The 22,131-nt window shown below is 35.0% G+C and overlaps 1 protein-coding gene across 4 annotated transcripts in view; it reads left to right on the plus strand.

Annotated features, from left to right (window-relative positions):
* Positions 1-14,088, plus strand: part of LOC100615245 (uncharacterized) — a 31,348-nt gene extending 17,260 nt beyond the window's left edge. For 3 of the 4 annotated variants that reach the window (XM_016923916.3, XM_016923918.3, XM_016923915.3), the window contains one exon: positions 395-5,023. In XM_016923916.3, coding sequence (XP_016779405.2) covers positions 395-600 — 206 coding nt within the window. In that variant the 3' untranslated portion in view covers positions 601-5,023. Of the gene's footprint in view, positions 1-394; positions 8,768-9,200 lie in introns of those variants that run through there. The other variant, XM_016923917.4, reaches the window with a different exon arrangement.
* The last annotated feature ends 8,043 nt before the right edge of the window (positions 14,089-22,131 follow it).

Consider the following 22,131-nt stretch of genomic DNA (forward strand, 5'->3'; position numbering starts at 1 on the left):
ATCTTTAGTTTTTACTGATGTACTCTACCTGCCTAGAAGAGTGCCTGGCACTTGGTAGGTGCCCATGTATATTTGATTAAAACATGAATAATCTCAATAATGGGAACATTACTCTGATGGCACTCTTGAAAGTATGAAGAATTTGCCAAACACTTGAGGATTATATTTGTTTCCCCTTGACTTGTAATTTTTACGTTTAACCATTTTAATAAATTTTGCATAGTAATAAGAAGAATACACTTTTCTCAAAACTTGAGTGCTTTTAAAGACATGTTGACATAACAAACTGTAAAATTTACTTTGAACATTAATATTGAATTATTTTCACTCAATAGCATGAATAATGCTAACTAATAAGCTAAGATGTGTGTATGTATTTATTTGTTTACTTAAGGTATTAATCCACCTCAGAAAGTTTATGTAAAACCTGAAGATGTGGGAGAAGACCATATAATTCTTCAGTGGGAACCTTCACAAGATGGCCATGAGATCTACATTCAGATTAAATCCATATCAGATCCAAGTGAAGTCATGAATAGATTCAAGATTGATAATTTAATCCCTGGAAGTAGGAAGTCCAAGATGGGCTGCTTGCAATGAATGAAGAAAGGGAGAAACTTAGGCTTTTAACTTGAGTAATTTGGGTGCTTGGTGATGACACTGAAGAAGAGAAAATTATTGGACCTTACAGTCATTCAAGCTGAAAAAAAAAATTGGTCCAAAAAATTATGCAATGATAATGTCCACACTCAACCAGTGCTAGATCTTCCTATTTTATCATCCAAAGACTAAAACTAAATTTATGTCTGGAACTTCCATGCTTAAATTTCTAAGAAAACTACCTAAAGATAATTATAATAAGAAGTAGTTATAAAAGAGAAAACTAAGAAAGAGATATTACCAAGAAGAATTATTTAATGCCTATAAAACAACCCACTAAATAATTATTGGCATAGCAGTAGGAGTAAACTGTGAAGATGGAAAATGATTTTTCTCCTTAGTTCATGTTTTAGCAGTCTGAGGTTAGAGAATGTCCCCATGTTATCCCAGGGTCTGTTTTCTTTCTCAAAAACTTGAGACATTTAATATATTATTTCTAAATTTCCTTCCAGGTCAAAATCAAAAGCCTCATAATTCTTTGCCTCTAGGGTACTTAGCATATTTCATCCATCTGCCATCTAAAATGTAAACTTGTTTTGCCTCTGTTTCTAGAGCTCTTGTGAAATCTTGTTCAGCTGCATATCTCCAGCCTAAATAGAGTTCCTAGCTCTATGTAATTCAATTGTTTGTCAAACTGGTATTCAACATGGATGCAGAAACACATATTAACATGCAAATCCTAAGAAGAATAGCATTCTGGGGTTTGAAGTTAGGACAGAGATCTTGCCAATGCTCTCATGTGATATATAATTCCCAGGACAGTGTCTCTGGTCATTCAGGGCTTCTGTAATTCATTTCCAAAATTTTCCCCATCATGGACCTAGTCTACTCTCTAGAACATCACAAAGCAAACCCAATCTATGGTTCACACGACAGGCTGCAAATGTTTAGAGACATTCATAAGGTGTCCCTGGTTCCTATATTTTCTTTCCTTGTGGGTAATTATCTTTAATTCCTTCAAGCACTCCACTATTTCTCGTGGGTGTTCTATCCAGTTCGTAGGCTTGCTATCAGATTTAGCATCACCAGATTATTTATCAGGCATCATTTGTATTGCCTCAAAAATCCTAAAGCAAATAGTAACCTGTCCCAAGGTGCATAGGAACAAGTTTTTTTGCATGCATTCATTCAACAGATATTTATTGATACATATAATTTACCACATTGTATTTCTCTCTCTGCCATATACTTTGAAATAGTCAAGCAAGAGAGGCATTTGCCTTTTATGGGCACGTAGAAGAAAATATAATTTACACATACTTTTTTTTCCCTTTCCCCTTTGAAACTTATCTGTCTGTGCCTCTCTCTAATTTGTCCTGAACATAACCAGCAGAACTTGATCTCTAGCTATGATTGTGCACCTGAACCATAAAATGCGCCCTTAGGAAGAAGGCAGTGCTTATGAGCACAGACCATGGAACCAAATTGCCTGGGTTTGTATTCCAGCTCCATGATTTAGCAGCTTCTTACATCCTTTGCAAAGTCACTCAGGCCCTTTGGTCCTCGGCTTCTTTCTCTCTAAAATGGGAATAATAATCATAATCTTATCTGTTTTATGAAAGTAAAGTAATTTAAGGACTTGGTGCCTGGCACCAAATAAGTGCTATGACAGTGTGTGTTGTGATTTTTATTTCTCAATAGGAGTGGAGTGGTGGCCTTGGGGAGCTATGGCCATGCATAGTGGGAAGTAAAGCCATTTCAGCAGTCTGTGTGATCTCTCTTTGTTGGAGGAATTAACTATACCCAGGTTTTCTTGAGGGAAAAGGAGCTATTGGAGAGTTGGTGTTTGAATTTCCTTTTTCCCCTCTTGACACAGGAGAATACATTTTATGATAGGAGCATCCCTCAGACTTTGTTCTACCTTGCCTATAATAAAAGGCTTTGAAATTGGCCTAGTTCAGTTCACCTCATACTGAAAAAAAAATCTTGTATAGCCCCTGATCTTACCACTTCTTTTGATAAAGCTTTTACAGGAGAGCGGATAAGGATAGAAATCACAGTCCGAGGTAGAAACTTGACGAAAGTCCCCAGTATGTGGCAATATGTTTCTTTTATTCTTTTTTTTGTGAAATCTTTTCTCATATGATTTTTCCAGATCAGGATATAATTTTTAAGACAGGACAGAACTCTGTCCTATTCTACACCTTTCCAGCCTTGGTGATTATAGTGTCATGCATGACACAGCTTGGCTTATTTTCTAGGACAGGTGGAAATGATGGAAAATCCCATGCTTACTCACTAGAGGGGATGACATTGATTTTTACATACTTTTAGAACCTACATTAGACCATGCCTATTTAAAGTCACCTCTCTTTTTAGAAAATGTCTTCAGTGCCCAAGAACATGGAAGTGAATTGGTTCTATGATTATACTTGTCACTCATTTACCATCCCAAGATCTTTTAATTCCTGCTTAAGCCATACTTGGAAGATTTCATAGATCATTGTCCACAGATTCAGATGTATTAGATATGTGTGGGATGTTACTCTTGTCTTGGGAAAGTCATAGTTACTGTAGGACTTTTGTAACTGAAGGGGGCTATGCAGAATTTAAAGAGAAAACCCACAGAAAATATTAGTGATGACAGAAAAATAAAAGTTAACATAATATAACTGGAGAAGGAAAACTATGATAAAACTGCCTCGAAACCCAGTAGTACACCATATGGAACTGGTTATGGTTCATTTATTGAACATTTCCTCATCACCAGCAAGAATTGAAAAGGCAAAAAGTTTGCAAGTTCCAGCTCACAAAAATTTGTGGAGCTAATGCACTGATTTTATGTTCTGAAATTCTCATTATAGGTGTGTGTGGACATTCTTTCCTAAAGTACTGGCTCTGGGTAAAGTAGCAGAATAACATTATCAAATATTTAACAGTAACTTGGAACAACTTCCATTGTATCAAACCAGATGTCACAAATAAAACTGAAAAGGAAAGGCCATCTAATTATGCTCTGGAGGGAAAAAATTCATTTTCAGATTGTATATTTTAGGAGAAGATATCTGCTTGGGAGAAATGCAGGCTTAAGGAAATATTGGATGCTATCCCCATAACCCACAAATCGAATTGAAATTAAAATTGACCTGAGAAAGAAATAATGTTACTAGAAATTATCTCAAATTTTAAATCTGCTTTAAATAGCACAGTAGAGAATTGAGGTACAATCAAAATCTTTAGCAGAGGTCAAGGAGAGTGTAAAATGTAAATGAATCCTTCCTCCAAACTGTTGCCAAAAATGTGTTTCTAAAAATGAAATTACATGCCTGCTCAAAATCCCTGTTGCCTCCAGGATACAGTCTGACCTCCATAGCTTGGCATGCAAAGCCCCTTACAGACACATTCAGCCTCAGAGGTGGCCCTTGTATGCCCAGTCTCATTCCTCCCATGCAGCCTGTCTTTTAACCACCCAGAGTGCCTGCTGCATGCCTGACACTACTCTAAGTACTTTATATATGAATGCAATTTCTTAGGTAATCAGCACAGTGACTCTGCAATGTAGATGCTAGTCTCCTTCTCATTTTAGAGAAGAAGACCAAGGCAGAGTGGCTAAGTAACTTGCCAAAGAATACCCTGCTATTAAAGGGCTAAAAGAACTTGGTATTCCTTGAACACATGACAATGTGCTTTTTGGTTTCTATGCCTTGCCCCTGATTTTCTTTTTTTCCTGGAATTCCTTCATTACTCCCTTTTCCCCTTCACATGTACTGTTTCTGGTAAACTTGTACTCTTTCAAGACTCAGATAAAACATCTTTAACTCTGGAAAGCCTTCCCCAATTATTTCTGCTGACATTGGTGATTTCCTCCTCTGTTCTAAGCAAGTTTCTTTCATGTCACTAGCTCAGGTCTATTTAAGATTCTAGTTAATAATCTACAAATCTCTTTCCTGAGATTGAGAACTCTTTGAAAGCAAGAACCTGGCCTTATTTACTTTATTTGAGCACTAATCCTTGTATATAGGTTCTCAAAAACATTTACTTAATAAATAGATTAAAAGGTAAAAAAAATGAAAAAAATCTCAGATTTGTGTTTCTTGCGATTGTTATTGATAATGAATAAATGAAAGTTAATTATGTACTTTCAGTATATATGTATGTATAGCCTGTCAGAGAATCTACCTTTTTTCTCTGTCTAATGCTAACATAGTAGACATAAGTTTAATGCATAAACATTTATATTCTCACAAATTCTGGAACATGCTAGATAAAATGCAGAGAAATATGATTGACCTTTAAAAGGTACTAATTATAAATCTCGTTTTTATCTTTCAGAACCCAAACCAGTCTGGATTGTTATCCCCTATGAAAGTCGTAGTACCTCTGTAATCTTATTTGTTCAAATGCCCAATGTTGAAGTGTTTGATGGACTACATATTGTAATTGAAGGAGGGGCAAATGTGACCATGGCTTTACACCATGGGTAATAAAATAACTGTTGACAATTTAGCTCCAGACACAGAATATAATTTCTTTGTTTCCATTATCACTGGGACTAAATTAAGTGATAGGTATTAAGTGCCTGCAGTAAAAACGTATTTTAAGACTTGCAAAGCTTTTTCTTGATTTCAATTTTGTGTACCATTTCAAATGGGTGTCTACACTTAGTTTAATGTAATCATTTTCAAGAATCTTTTAAGGTAATTTTAAATGCCTCACTATTGAGCCAGATCTTTAATTACCTGTGTATAGGTAGAGCTAAATCTATGTGAAGCTGAAACTCTGTGAATAATTTTTTTTATCTGTCCTTTCACAAAAAGAAATGCTTGCATTTTAACCAGAACTTTGAATGACTTAATCAAAGAGCAAGGAATGTGACTAATTTTAAGCCAATTATGAGAACAAAATTTTATTTTTGAGCCTAGGAGACCTGACAATATCTTAGAGCACGTGATCTAAGACTGTGCTTGCTATTCCCATACTGACATTTGTCTGGAAAAAAGTGCATATTTTCCTAAGCTTTTTGAATATTTAAAATTAATTTTTGTTATTAGATATATGTGCTGTGTGTTTGTTTATATAAATAGTTGCATTTTTAGATTCATATTGTTTTATCTTCTCTTTAAATCACTTAAAAATTCTGCATATATTAATATTGAACATGCGGAACACATACAATTTACCTAAAATATCCATCCAGTATATGTCGAAATTAATGATGAAGAGTAATAAATGCCATACAAACCAAAATCACATGGAGTCCTAAAAACGTAATTCTGACTTATAACATGTCCAGTGCCCTCATTATTTGCTCTTCCTGTCTATATATATATCCACCTAGGTCATTAGGCTACCATGTATCTTTTCCCTCACAAATTGTAACCTTTCCATTTCCGTTGAAATTCAACTTGTCTATAAAATACTCCCAAACTGATGTCAGAAATCACATTATTTTGACAGCATTTTAGCATATTTACAATAATTTCAATACCTATTTATATTTTATTTTTGCTTTCAATTTCTATGTACTTTTTATATCTGTATTCTCTGCCTGTCTTCATTACTTTATAAATCATTATAGGCTACAGTCTTTATATTTGGCAGTTATTGTCTTTAAACAAAATTACTACATGATTATCTAAATACATCAATATTGTGATATCAATCAGCAAAATAAATCAATATATAAGATGATAGTTTAAAGCTGCCATTTTCCCCATTTTCTGAAATAATTTTTTCTTATGCTAGATTAAATCTTCAAAATGGGAAAAAGAAACATTAACACTCATCAGATACAATTTATTTTTAGCTTCAGCAAATATTTGATACAAAGGGGATTCTTTCACTTACTTGTCTAAAATTCATATTTCTTTCTCTGTTGTCTTTTCAGCTTATGCTAATAGTTTTAATCTTTTTGTTTCCTTGAATATTGTGTATTTTCTTCAGTGAATTTGTTCCTATGTGGTTTTTTGCTGCAGCACCAAAATTAGCTGTATGTGATGGTATTTGCAATGGCTTTCAGTATTGGAACTGATTACCGTATTTTATAAACTGTCATTGAATGTGTAAACAACTATTTTTAATTAGGATAGAGGCATAGATTAATTAATAAACTATTGTTCTTTTTGACATTATTATGTTTTTTATTCCCTTTTAAGGGATAAGTTAAAAAAAACAATTAGGAAATTTCCAAGAGGAATTTAAGTTTGTTGTGTGTTTGGATAGGTCTGGAAGCACCACTGAATATCCATGAAGGCAAAGTTACAGATTCTTCTATAGAGATTCTCTGGAATTGAGTTGATGGGAATTTCCAGCATTATGAAATCACATGCATAAACTATGCTGCTGCTTTCATGGTACGTTATAAAGGGCTCTTGGAGGAATTAAACTTGAATGTTTCATGCTGAAACCAACATTACTGCATTCTTACATTGGATAGTAGTGAAACTAAATAATTCCCAATTGTATTCAGTTGTGGAGCTTTTCTTAAACACATACTTGATAATGTATTCTTTTGGATTGATAGGTTCAGAAGGTAGTTCAAGAAACAGCAATATTCTCTAACCTGGATCCTGCCACAGTGTACACCTTTTCTATTCGGGCTGAAAAAGAAGGTTTTAAAGACATTACTGCTAACATAAAAGAAATACAGACAGGTTGCCGCCTATGTAGGCACCTTAGGAGTTTCTTTCATGTTCAGATATTTCCTTGGTCCTTTAAGGGAAGATTAGTAAGTACTTCATTCCTCCCAGGTTTTCTTTATGGGCATTGTCTCTTGTATCTTTTTCTTTTTCCTTGGTATGGGTTATCACAACATCCTTTTAAGTATGTATTGTCAGATGGTAGCATTGCTAACTGCTTATGGTCTGGCCAGAGTTTCCATTTGTGATTTAATTACCCCATTTTCCAATGAAGTGCCACCTTGCCAGTGTAAACATTTTATTCCCAAAGGCAGATGGTGATATATCCCATGGTAATCATATGAAATAAAGGATGACTGGGAAGGATGCATGCAACTGTATAAGCTGTCGTATCTAGTAAAGTAAAATTGTCAACTATTCTACTAAACTATGTTAGTTATTCTTGATGTTGATGCAATGGGTACATTGATTTATATATTTAGAACCTGGCCATGTCTGGTATTCTTTTAATGTAATAAGAAAGAATGAGATTGAGAGAATATCTTCACAATTTGATTCTTTTCTCATATATGGGAGAATTTTAAAGAGAAAACAATATGCCCATTATACACTATTTAATTTAACTTTTTTTCCTCAGGAAAGAAGGGAGGCATTTCATATTCAGATTGCAATTAACTTTCCTGCTAATTAGACTTGGCACTCCTTGGTATTTAATTAGGATGAGTCCTAAAAATAATTAAATATTTCTGAAGTCAGTGGTTACACAAGACTAAGGTATGATCTACTTTCTGCATTTTAGAGGCCAGGGACATTTTGAGTACAATGCTACTGGGACACATTTTGTACACTTAAAGCACACATGTATTTTATTTCAAAGTTTAAAATAATTCTGGCTGTTTTTAAACAATACATGTAACTTCTCATATCTAGCAGGTAGAATAAAAGGAAGCCATTATCCTCAGCAAACTAACACAGGAACAGAAAACCAAACAGCGCATGTTCTCACTTATAAGTGGGAGCTGAATAATCAGCACACATGGAGACAGGGAGGGGAACAACACACACTGGGGCCTGTCACAGAGGTGGGGGAGGGAGAGCATCAGGATAAATAATACTTGTGGGGCTTGATACTTAGGTGATGGGTTGATACGTGCAGCAAACCACCATGACACATGTTTACCTATGTAACAAACCTGCACGTCCTGCCCCTGTATCCTGGAACTTAAAATTAAATTAAATCAAATTAAATTTTAAGAAAAAGGAGTGCCTTGGTTACCCTCAGGGTTTGCATAGAGTCAATTCCTGAAGGCGGTTCAGGGCTGGCAGGTGCTTTGTGCTATGGAAAATGTTATCTTACTGTCTGTCTTAAATGATATAGCCCCAAGTGCAGCTGAATTTATGAAACATAGCAGAGACCCAAATGCAGTAACTGTTAGCTGGCCTTCAGCTAGAAGTCTTCTGGATGGATATATTATTTCAATATCCAGTGAAAGCTTAATGAGAGAAGAAATTCTGCCCTCCACTCAAAGGTATGAAAATATTGAAAAGAAATTATGTCAAGTTACATGGAACACAAATTAATGTTTTATATATGTTTTTAGAAAGCTGTCTTAATGGGAAAATATAAACAGAAATGAGAAAATTTTGCAAGATAATTTCTGGACTACAGTGTGATCAGAATAACTAAGTCTGACATATTGTAACAAATTATTTCTGAAAATAAATAATAATGAATTCAGAATATTATCATATGTATGATATATTCTTTTTTGACTTAAAATTTCTCTGTGTAAGAAGATATGATTTTTAATTGACCATTTGTGCTTAAGCACAGCAAATTATTTTCATGATAGTTACTTTAAAAATGAAACATATAAAAATTTTTCTGCAGGTGAGAAAATGGAGTTCTCCAAATGTGTCTGAGCTAAATGTTTTAATGTGTCACTTTTGTTTAACCTGTAGGACATTCACATTTAATAGCCTTTCTCCAGGGACTGACTTTTTAATTAGTATTATGACTAACAAGGGACTGAAAAGAACCCATCCTACTGTCCTCATGGTTAGCACTTGTAAGTTCATTTTATATTTAATTAACTTTTCATGGGTAAAAAGAAGAGAGAAATGGTTGTATTTGAGGACAATGCCTAATTAGAAATGAATGACTAGGAAGTGGTTTGTGATATGCTGGAAGAGAAGGAGCATTGCATTTACAGGGAGAATGTCTGAGATATATTCCTGCCTCTGTCACTTATTAATTATGTGACCTTAGGCAAAACAACTGTGTTCTCACTTAGGAAATGAGAATAATTATTCCTGCCTAGGTAAAATAACCTGTTACTAAAGTGAAATGTGAAACTCTTCCTGAAAGTGTAAAGTACTCTAAAACCCTAAGGTATTATTGTCATGAAATAATATTTCTCTAGTACTTGGGCTATATTAACATTTTATGAAAATAAACTTGGGGTATAAAAAAATAGACTTTTTTATTAAAAAATACTGTCTTTTTGATTGAATTATTTGGGTTCTCTTTGCCTCTTCTGACCTTATTAGTGTAACTTGACATATATGCTTGCTCTGAACATGTGTAGCTATTTCAGAGTCCTTTCACTTGTGGGGCCCAGTCCTATGAAAGTGTGCTCAAGTACCAAAGTTCTCTTAGTTATGAGAAGAGGCTTGATCTCAGAAGTTGCAGTGCAAAGGAAGGGAAGCACTTAAAATGCAGCAATGGTCAAATCAATTCTTTGAAATAAACTCAACAAATTGAGGTATGATTATACTCCAGCGTGATATTATGTGCTTTAGTCACTGCATCAAATCTCTGCAGGCTACTCAAAATGTAGGTTAAGGCTTAGAGGTGTTCATAACTCATTGTTGAAGGTGAGATTTTATCCCGGGTATCTAAAGCTGATATGACCCTGCTGCCTCTCATAAAGACCATTAGAAGAAATATCAGAAATAGATGAGAAAAGTTTTCAATTTTTTAAAAAAGATAGCTCATTATTATATATCAGTGAAAGCTTAGTTGCTGCTTAGATTTGGGTGTTGTTGTTCTCATTGTCACCATCATCATCACCATTGTCATCATCACATTGATTGCATCACATTGAGAGCCTTTATCAGGTACTCTGCTAAGCATTTTCTATGCTTTATATCGCTTCATTATGAATGACAACCTTTATTCTACCAATCATAATGAGATGTATATTTTTTTACACGTTTTTCAAATGAAGAAACAACAGAGCCTTAGAGAATTTCAGTCACTTATACAAGATGACAGAAATTTGAATTCACATTTCTCTGACATCAAATTCTGACCTTGTAACCCTTGTGCTTCAGTGGTAAGGCCACTGTGTTATAGGAAAGACTAACTCTACCCATTCTAGCTCTGCAACTTTGTGAAAATCGTCTTCTGTTTGCACTGCAAGTTCCTTATTTCTAACCTGGGGTTAATAATAACGCTTTCCATAGTTCATGATGTTGTTGCCTTTTTGATTGTGTTTTCTTAAACAAGACTGGTAACCTTTTTTTAATGTCTCCCATATTGCAATCTGTCTTTTGTCTTCTATTGTATATTATTGATATTTTTATCTTTTTAGTTACCTTCATTTATTTGCAAGTCCCCTCAAGTCAATTTGGAAGTAGATGGAATATTAATAAACGTACAAAATAGAGTTAAAATATATTATGGGATAATAAATTAATTCTAGTTGTAAGGGAATGTGCATTATAGAAAAATAGAATATAAAAGAGTATGAGTCAGTGATTCAGGTTAAATTTACCACAGGGATGAATTCTAATAAACTTAAATCAGTATGTAAGTAGAGGCAAAAAAATCCCATTCAAAATTTGAATTTTTAAGGTGAAATTATTTTAATAAAATGTTAATATTACATTTCTTCTAGCAAAGGAAAGCAATGCAATAGTTTAATTTGCAATATAGGTTTGAAATAGAGGCATGTTACCAATTTGGAAAATAAGCTTCTAGAACCATCTCAGGTAAGGTGGTTACAGAGGAAAGGAATCTGTGAACTTAAGGAGGGGAGATATATTTCTTTCTTTATGCAGTATATAAATTACAAGTAAACAATACCAATTGTAAGAACTTAAAGTTGGATTCTGCTGTGAGAAAAATAAATGTGAAAATCCATAATTTTATTATTGGAAAAGGCTTTCCAGAAATTCTTTTTTCTCTTTCATTGTAGATATAGAGAGCCTAGACTTGGGGTAAATAGCTTGCACATGGTCACACAGTGCTAAAATTGACTGGATAAGCCTAGGTTTTATGTATCGTATCTAGTACTCTTCAAAGTCAAAGTTATTGGTTCAGCCTAGATAACTTAGTGGTAGAAATGTCTTTTAAAAGATGTCCCAGCGTCTTATTTCATTTCTTTAGATCCAGATCCATCAGATTTGCTAATCTGGGGGCAAGAAGAAAACATGATATGTTTGTCTTGGAAACTATCAGAAGGAAGGTTTGAAAAGTTTCAGGTAAAGAACACTGCTGCTCTCATACCATCTTGATGTTTATCCAGGTCTTTATTTCACCCCTTTTTTTTTGTCCTTCATTTTACATTAATGGTTTTAGAAATTATTGTGCCACTTCGTTAATGTAGGATTTCTCCCCCAAGTAATTATTGTATTTACTTCTTTAAAAGTACAGAGTTGTTATGGAAAGTATTTAAATATGTGTAAAACTGATATCTGATTTTCGAGGAGTTGGTTTTTTGGTGGACATAAACAAGTACATACGTAGTACCAAGGAAGTGAATAAAGGAGTGGTGGTGCTGGAGGATAATGCTCCTGTAACAGCACGGGCTGGCAAAAAGACTCCAGTAGTCACAGCCACGTGATGTGCCACATGCTCTTTCAGTCCCATCCTAGAGATTTAATTGGGTGGAGACTTTTAGCCTAAATAGCACTTTCCAACTGTGTCTGTTATTCATCAGGTAAATATGTACATTTTCATTGCCTTTTTGTTAATAATGTAATCTGGCAGTGGGCATGAGGACAAATTATACTCGCTCTACATCTTATGGTTTGCAAATGGAAATGCTTCTAGTATAGCATTATTGCTTAGTAGTCTGTGGGAGCAATAAACATTGCCAGTGGTAGTCTGTGGGAGCAATAAACATTTCCAGTGGTAGGAGATGGTAACTTTAGTTGCAAATAACAGAAAACAACCTAAAATAGTTTAAGCAATAAAGAAAAAATATTAATACAAGAGTCCCTTATGAAGACCAATAGAACTGGATGTTGGAAAGAATTGGAATCAGCTATTTTAAGGTCATTGAGAACCCAGGGATTATTTTCTTTTTGTCTGGCTACTTCTTTCTGCTTATTGGCCTTATTGTTTGTTTTTTTTTTTTTTTTTCTGAAGACCAACTTTGTCTGCTGAGCAATCCATGTGGTGAGTAGAAGAATGCCATACACAACTTCCAAGCACAAATGGGCACCAAGAAAGATAATTTCTCCCTAAATTCCCAAAGAAGGGAATGTAATTATCCCAGGTTGGAATAGAAAGCCAATCCAGATCCAGTGAAACAAAACAAATGGAGTTGGCCTCTATTATCATGCTTACCATTTAAGATTTGAAGAAATAAGCAACAGGAAGATTTTTTTTTTAATGAATGAGGGCATTATGTATGCCTATAGACTTAGTTGAATGATTTTGAGAACAAAAACAGTTTTATTCATTTGAAAAATTCAACATTCAAATTCAAAAAATTCAACATTCAAATTCAAAAAATTCATTCCTTCAACAATTTCTTGTTCTCATTGTGCTTATATTCTAAAGAACTAGAGGAAGTTAGATCAAGCCTCTTAATATCTTTAGCCTTGGGAAGAGCAGATAACTCTCTTTCCCTAAAACCAAAAGGAAGGAGTACTATTTGTTAAAGATCTGATTGATTCATCAATGTAAATTTCAAAAAGGAACAATCTTAAACGAATACCTTCTTCAGTCACCAAGTATTATCAATTCTACTATTGCAGTGTAAATTCCATTTGGCTCTGCAGGGTCCTCAGACCCAAACTCTCTAAAAATTCTCTAACAATGTAAAATAATGGCATCTGTGCAGCATGTAAGGTCATTAAAGTCTATATTATAGAGAAGGTAAGGACACACATATCTTACATTTTTACTAGATTCACATATATTAACTTCAATCAATTTTGTTTTTTCAGGAGAAGAAAAATTCAATTTTTTTTCAGGAGAATAATTTAGCTCTTAGTGATATACTTGCATGCAATATTCTGGTAATAAATTTGATAATACAAGTTTCTTTACAAAACAGATATCCTATTTTGTTTTGCTCAGCATTCTGAGAGTTCAAAAGATAAGGAACATTTATTAGTATGGACAAACTGTGAAATTCATTTGAACACCAAATACGTGTTCTAGTGATTAATTCCCTGAAAGTATTAGATTGCTGGCTTTCTTTTCATGAGTGATGGGAGTGCGGAGATTTGTTTTGTTTTGTTTTGTTTTTTGAGACGGAGTCTCGCTCTGTCGCCCAGGCTGGAGTGCAGTGGCGCGATCTCGGCTCACTGCAAGCTCTGCCTCCCGGATTCGCGCCATTCTCCTGCCTCAGCCTCCCGAGTAGCTGGGACTACAGGCGCGTGCCAAGAGATTTATATCCTTTAAAAGAATCTCAGAACTGGCTGAGTGTGGTAGCTCATGCCTGCAATCCCTACACTTTGGGAGGCCGAGGTGGGCAGATCACCTGAGGTCAGGAATTCGAGACCAGCCTGGCTAACATGGTGAAACCCCATCTCTACAGAAATGAAAAAAAAAAAAAAAAAAAAAAAAAAAAAAAAAAAAAAAGCCGGGCATGGTAGCACGTGCCTATAATCCCAGCTACTCAGGAAGCTGAGGCAGGAGAATCGCTTGAACCTGGGAGGAGGAGGTTGCAGTGAGCCTGGATCACGCCACTGCACTCCAGCCTTGGCCTGGGAAACAAGAGCAAAACTCCGCTTCAAAAAAAAAAAAAAAAAGGAATCTCAGAATTGTAATGGAACTGAAGGCATAGTCTAGTCCAAGCATGAAAATAAACATTGGCTTGCATATTTCAGACCCAAAAGAATTCATTGTGAATTTAGAAAACATAAGGTAGTTGACATAGAATATTTATGAAAGTTTGCCATTTTCTTTCTTATACCTTTCAGCTGTTTTTTATGAGCCCTGAGTATATTTTTATTATAGGCAGCACTGTCCAATAGAAATACAGTATTAAGGGAACCACAAAAGTGAAGCATATGTGTACAATTTAAAATTTCTAGTAGAAATATTTTAAAAAGTAAAAAAGTGAAATTAATTTTAGTAATATATTTTATTTACCTCAATATATTCAAAATGTTAACATGTAACCAGTATAAAAAGCATTAATGAGATATTTTTATATCACTTTTTCATATGAATTCTCCAGAATCTAGTGTCTGTTTTATACTTAGAACACATCTCAATTGAGACTAAACACATTTTAAATATGGGAAGGGATAGCATTAGGAGATATACCTAATGTAAATGATGAGTTAATGGGTGCAGCACACCAACATGGCACATGTATACATATGTAACAAACCTGCACATTGTGCACATGTACCCTAGAACTTAAAGTATAATAAAAAAATAAATAATAGAGACAGGTGGCAAGTGGCTATCATATTGGACAGCATAGTTACAGAGAGTGACTATTGTCATCTGGATTAAATGATAAAGTGGAAGAATGGCAAAAATTGGCCCATCGGTGTCCGGCTCAAATCCCACTTCTTCCTAGATGCCTCTCTGATCCCATCTGCAGGGAATGACATTTTCTTACACAGAGCTTTTTATGAAACCTCCCTTTAACTTTTTCGGTGTTACTTTTAACATACTGTCTTTGATTGTTATTATTAATGCACAAGTGCTAACATCCCTATGCCATTTCATCGAGGAATCTTTTAGTTTTCCCTAAGAGTGGAGTTCCAAAGTTACTATGTACTGAATAAAGCAGTATTTCCTTTTATTTGTCCACAGTTTCTTCCTTCCAGACCTCATGTGGTAGCCTTCTAATGCTATGCAATCTTATATACATGTGTACGTTCAGTTTATCTGTAATTTTACAAGGTGTGGTAGGCAGTATAGTACAATGGCCCTGCGATTCCTTGCTTTGAATTCTGACTTCACTCCCTACTCTGAGACCTTGGGCAAATCTTTATCCTCTTTGGTTCTATTCCTTCATCTGACAAATGAAGATTATTTTTATTACTCTACAAAATTGCTGTGAGAATTCCATAAGATAATGCACTTGGCAAATGCTCTGACATGCGTATTTGCTGTAGTCAGATGTTTTGTGTACTTTGGTCATTGTTATATACTATTCCTGAGACCAATGTGTGATGCATAGCAGGAGTCAATAAATATTTTGGTGAACGAAAGGTTGAATTTTTAGTTTTCCTTTGTTCTTCAATCACTTGCTCAGCTGTCTTTGATTCCTCATATTCACTTATTCATCAATCTCTCAGCTATTTTGGCCATTTCTACCTCTGAAACAGCTTCTGAATGTGTTCACTTTTCTATGTCTCCTCTGCACTCCTCTTGTCATAGTCACTATCCTTTCTTTTTTTTCTTTTTCTTTTTTTTTTTTTCTTTTGAGACAGAGTCTTGCTCTGTCACCCAGGCTGGAGTGCAGTGGTGCCATCTTGGCTCACTGCAACCTCCACCTCCCAGGTTCAAGTGATTCTCCTGCCTCAGCCTCCCGGGTACCTGGGACTACAGGCATGTGCCACCACACCCGGCTAATTTTTTGTGTTTTTAGTAGAGATGGGGTTTCACTATGTTGGCCAGGCTGGTCTCGAAATCCTGACCTCATGATCCGCCCGCCTCAGCCTCCCAAAGTGCTGGGATTACAGGCATGAGCCACCAAGCCCGGCCCATAGTCGCTATCCTTTCTTACCAAGACCAGCAGCCTAGATGATGGATGATAGCATTTCTCCTCTTAACTGGTTTCTCTGTTTCCGTTTGTGATTTCCTTACAATTCATATAACATTGGTTGAACATCCTCTAGTGGATTTTCATTGCTCTTCAAATAAAATCTATGCTTGTCATAGTTTCCAAGATCTCACCTGATTGGATTTTTATCTAACTATCCAGCTCACTCAGTTAATATGTCTCAAACATATGTATCTCTCTCCTCCTCAAACATGCCAAGCACACCCACCCTACACGGTTTTAATGCTTGACATTCCCATTGTACGGGCATCTTCCCTCCAGTTTTGGTTAACCTTTTTCTGTCACTGAGTTCTCAGCTCGAATATAATCTCCCTATACTCTTCCCTGATTACCAAATCATACCAAAAGATGTGATTCATGCTCATGGAAAAGAGGTGAGGATATTCTACACTAGCAAGGTCACAAAGTCAGGAATTAGTATTCTATTTGTCATTTGTAAATGTCATTCAGTGATAGGGGCATCCTGAATAGTAAATCACTCATGAAAAATTCCATCCTTTCCAGAATGATTCAATTCTTTCCTATATTCACTATAGGTATTCTGTAGTGAAAACCTTACACATTTTTAATATTAATTGTAAAAGATTTATGTTTCTTAACCTTTTCTGTTTGTTCTAATTCTTACATCTTAAGGCAAATGTCAAATGGAATGATCTTCTATGGGGTTAACTGAGGCCATAAAACCATTTTTTGTCAGCTAAATATATAACCATACGATTACTTTTTACTCTATTTGAGCACATTTTTTCAGCGATATAAATTATGTATGTTATTAAGTGAAACTGATTTTAAGGAAACATATTAATCTTTAAGGTTCAGAATATTATTGACCACATTATATCACTAATGGTTATCTGAGTCTTTCTTGGCCAGTTAGATTATTTGTTAAATTTTAATGAATTAGGTAACAGTATCCCGGTTGCTTAGCAAAGCGCACTTGGATAATTGGGATCATTTCTCTAATCATTTAAAATTAATCATCACATGCCTCCAAAGTATGATTTAAAAGTGGAAATAAAACACAAATTACATTTCTATTAGGCATGTGTATTCTACATAATTTTTGGAGGGGATAATCCTCTATTTTTTGAATTACATATTAAAAAATTAGTCAAACACTATTATCATTAGATCACTACAGTTTCTTTTCCTTCTACCCTTCGGTAATGTCTTAATGTGACTATGCCTGAACTTAGCACTTCATTAAGATTATATTCTACTATAATTGCATGATATTTTCTCCTACCATCCTTTTTCATACCAGAAGTTCTTAGCATTCTACTCACTCCATATGTCAGACAAGTAAGGTAATTATCAGTGACACCTTATGAATCAATAAGCAATGGTATGCTTCTAGACCTCAGGATTATCTTCTTCATTAATGAAGCACTTTTCCCACAAGACAGTGATAACTATGTCTGCTTAGGAAATTTGTTTGACTTCTACCATATAATAGCTGTTTTTCAAAGCATAACAAAGTTTAAATAACTTATAAAATTGACGTATCTTTCTTTCCATTCTACAAACATGAAGTATGGAATGAAGAAGAATAAAGATTGTTATAAGTAGCTTTTAATGGATTAAAAAAAGCTCCAGGTTATTGGAAATATCAGATTACTCCACTGAAAATTTCTAAAGGCAATGCTCACTCTCAGAGCTTTAATGAATAATACATAGACTTGGCCTAGGTTATGATGAAAGATGGACCAGAATGAAATGTGAATTTATCATTTATTCACTAATTTATGCAACAAGAACTGGGAGTGCCTTTTCTATTTCAGGTGTCTATTATTGTAGTTCTCTCTCGTTGCTTTTTACTACTCCCCTGACTATACTGACTGGCTTTCACTGACATCTGATTAACAGTTCTTCAAACACTGGCTGTCTCCTGAGGCACATATGTGAGTTTTCTGGAGGACCTTGGAGGTTATTTCCATTGCCTATTTCCTTGACTTGGCAGACCCAGCTCTGGTTCAACATTTTAACTCCTATTAGCTCCTTCATCTGGCATCATATCTCACTGGTTTTTGCTGCTAGGTCTTCTTGCACAGTGACAGTGATCTTGGGTTGGGTAATGGTAAGATGATCCAAGACTGATCACTCTCTGAGGTCATACTTGACCCATGGGAGACTCTGGCATTTTTGTTCAGGCAAAGGTGGGTGTACAAACTGCTCCACAGCAACACTTTATTTGTTCTGCTTTCTGTTTCTAGTTTCCCTTTGCTCTGCTCAGTAAGGAATAGGGGCAGAGCAGGAAGTCTGCTGCCTAAGTACCTGTCCAATTGAGAGATGTCAATCCCTCTAGCAGGCACTCTAGATGTATGGTAGTGATACACATGGGCCCCTCCTCATTTAGCTGGAGTCAGAATGTGTGCAGAAGCACCTTATTTCCCATTCTGTGGGCAGCCAAGGAAAAGCCATGATATTCTCTGCTAGGCCAGAAACTTGGGACCCCATTGATTTTCTTCTTTCCCTTCCTATAGTCTTCTGTTTACATGGAGTTGAGAGAGTAGGTAGTAGGTACTATCCATAATGATTAGCTATCTCTAAAATACATTTTTACATTTTTTTGTTTCAGGTGTGCAGAAGAGTAAGGCCTACTCTTTATGTAATGTATCTATTATATGCATATACACTTAAAAATCAGTATTTGTGTTTGTATGTGTATATATACTTGTGAAATTTAAAAACACATGGAGTCTATTGGTCTTTTATTGCATAAACTTCTAAGACAATCCACTATGCTTATTACTCTGTGAACTTCACTGAGTTATTCTGCCTCTACTAGCCTAAAATTATTCCTTAGTGAACATAGGAAGGATCACAACCTCTACCTTGCAGTAGTAATTACTATAAATATGATTATTACAGAATTAGTGCTTTTTAAACTTTGGAAAATATAAATTTACTTTTCTCTTTCTCTAGATATCATACTGCATGCCATCCAGAAAGGAAAAGCTGATTAAAGTGATTGTTTATGGCAACAAAGCCAAAGTAAAAAAATTGACTCTGGGCATGGACTACATGTTTCAAGTGAAGACAGTTAAAGGCAAAGGTTACAGTGTATCTGTAATGAAAAAAGTGCCTATAAGTAAGGAAAGATCATAGATAGTATTTAGTTTTATAGTTCTGTAACACTTGAAAATATTTTGGCTAAGCATGATTATGGTTGTTTTAAGACATAAAAGGTGATAAGTAATGATGATCTTAAGAATATGATTAAGAGAACTCAAAAAACATGTGAATTTAAAAAATTATTTGTATGTCTAGATATATTGAGAGCTACACACAGAGTTTTTAAAAATAATCTGAAGCCAAAAGTATGCATATATGTGTGTATGTATATATTGTTATATATGTTAGATACATGGAATACATATGTATACACATGTATATATATTATGCCATAATAATATAAGCACAATTCATTTTCTACTGACCTGAGGGTTGATAAACAGAGTAATTCTGTTTCTCTTTCCTGAAGTTTGTAAATTTATTGTAAATTGGTTTGTAATGTTTTTGGGTGAGGTGGAATAATAGTATTAGTTATCAACAGTTCTCATGAAAATTTGTGAGGTTGCCTCTCCGTGGAGACTAAATGATAATGCAAGTAGCAACATTAGTTGTATCGATGAACAGATTAAAAATGCAGCAATATAGGAATGCTAAAAACTTTGACGTAACAAGAAGACATTTGGAAATGCCCTTACTCCTAGCCCTCGCTCCCTCTCTAACTTATTCTCTTTCATCTTCATTCGGCATCTAGCTATGTGCTTGGTGGTAGCTAACAAAATTCTGATTATGTCATATAAGGATATGTATGGCTACAAGCACTCAAGAGGCACAAAGCTAAAGGAATGCCTTTATCACGAATGATTTATGACTGACAAAGGAAAGATATTTGGGAACTAGAGAGAATATTGTTGTGTCACTTAAATTAAAACCCATATGTAATGTCTTATTTTTCTATTTGCAGAGATAAACATATAGAACATTATACATGAGTAAATTAAAGGACTGTTACATAGATATTTAAATTATAATATTCATAATTGCTTTATTTTTACTAATATATGTGTAATTTCTATTTATATATAATTTACCTTTTCATTAGAACCATCTAGGATTTGTGGCTTAATCTTGAAAGCTGTGAATATTTCTTCAAATTTAACGTGGAATACAACAGAGACCAATTTCACCCATTATAAGATTTATATATCAAATAGAACATTTGCAAAAGACTGTCTTATTTGGGAAGTGGTGACTGAGCACACAGTTACAGATGTGACTCCTGGTGTAATATATAACATCATGGTACACAGAATAAGAGGCAACCTTGCAGGATGTGGCATGTTTACCAGGGTTGTTGCAGGTGTGCAAATTCTCTTTGATATTTAAGAAATTCACATTTCTGTTATATATTGTATTGTTCAAGATAAAATTTCAATAGAATTTTTTGAAATTTGAAAACTTACAGTCTATAGACTATTTGAGAGGATGAAAATGCTCATTTTAGTGGGCTGTTCTGCAGATTTTTTTTTTTTTTTAATAAGACAGAGTTTTGCTCTTGTTGCCCAGGCTGGAGTGCAATGACGCGATCTCGGCTCACTGCAACTTCTGCCTCCCGGATTCAAGCAATTCTCCTGCCTCAGGCTCCTGAGTAGCTAGATTACAGGCACACACTACCACACCTGGCTAATTTTTGTATTTTTAGGAGAGACGGGGTTTCACCATGTTGGTCAGGCTGGTCTCAAACTCCCGACCTCAGGTGATCCACCCACCTCGGCCTCCCAAAGTGCTGGGATTACAGGCATGAACCACTGTGCGTGGCCTGTTCTGCAGATTTTTGACATAACATGTGAAATATAAATTGAATAAAACATTATTTGACACACAGTGATCAATAAATGAGGTTAATATTATATTCAGTTTCACACCGAATTAGAGATCTAGCCAGTGGAATTATGTGGTATATTTGGGATCATCTATTCTCCTAAAAATGTGTTCTTTGTCTTTGACATCCTAATATGTGTTATACACATGAAAAAGCATAGTCTTATGATATCCACAGCATAGTAAAGAATACAAGTATGGAAAGACATGTAGTATAAGTCAGTGCAACAGGCGAAGCAATGGAAGTATGTCCAAACTTATTGTAGTCGCACAGAAGAGGGAAAGATTAGCCCTACAAACGCGATAGAGAAAGCTCTTTGGGGCTGGTAATGTCTGTAAAAGGATTAGGAATTTGCTAATCAGACTAGAGAGCATATGGAGTGTGTGAAAAGGAGGACTCCCAGAGGTAGGGAACAGCCCATGCAAAACTATGGAGGTGTAAATGAATATGCTGTATTTGTGGAACTATAAGCAATTCAATATTGAAAGATTTTGTTGTTTTTTAATATATAAAGAGAATAAAATCCTATCCTGAGTAATTTAGAGAGTAATTTTTAAATCCAAAGGAAGCTGTGAAGCCTATGAATATTTTAAATTTTTCAAAAAGGAACAAGATTGCAAGAGTAACACATGAGAATTACTCTTAAGTGATCTTGAAAGCTATGGATTGGACAACCGACCCGAAGGTCCCAGACATATGGTGGTAATTCAGGGTATGGGTATTTATTATTTGGCTGTCAACCCTTTCTTAGTTTCTTATTTTTACTGTAGCAAATTATCACAAGATAGTGGCTTAAAATAACTCAAATGTGTTATCTCATAGTTCTGTAGGTCATAAGTCCAACATACTTCTCTCTGGTTGAATCAAGGTTCTCGTAGGGCTGTGTTCCTTTTTGGAGATTCTAGGAGAGAATAAGTTCCTTGCTCATTCAAGTAGTTTGCAGAATTCAGTTCCTTGTGGTTGTAGAACTGAGGTCATTATTTCCATGGTGGCTGTCAGCTGACAGTTG

This window comes from Pan troglodytes, chromosome 10, assembly GCF_028858775.2.
Source record: "Pan troglodytes isolate AG18354 chromosome 10, NHGRI_mPanTro3-v2.0_pri, whole genome shotgun sequence".
Classification (NCBI taxonomy): domain Eukaryota; kingdom Metazoa; phylum Chordata; class Mammalia; order Primates; family Hominidae; genus Pan; species Pan troglodytes.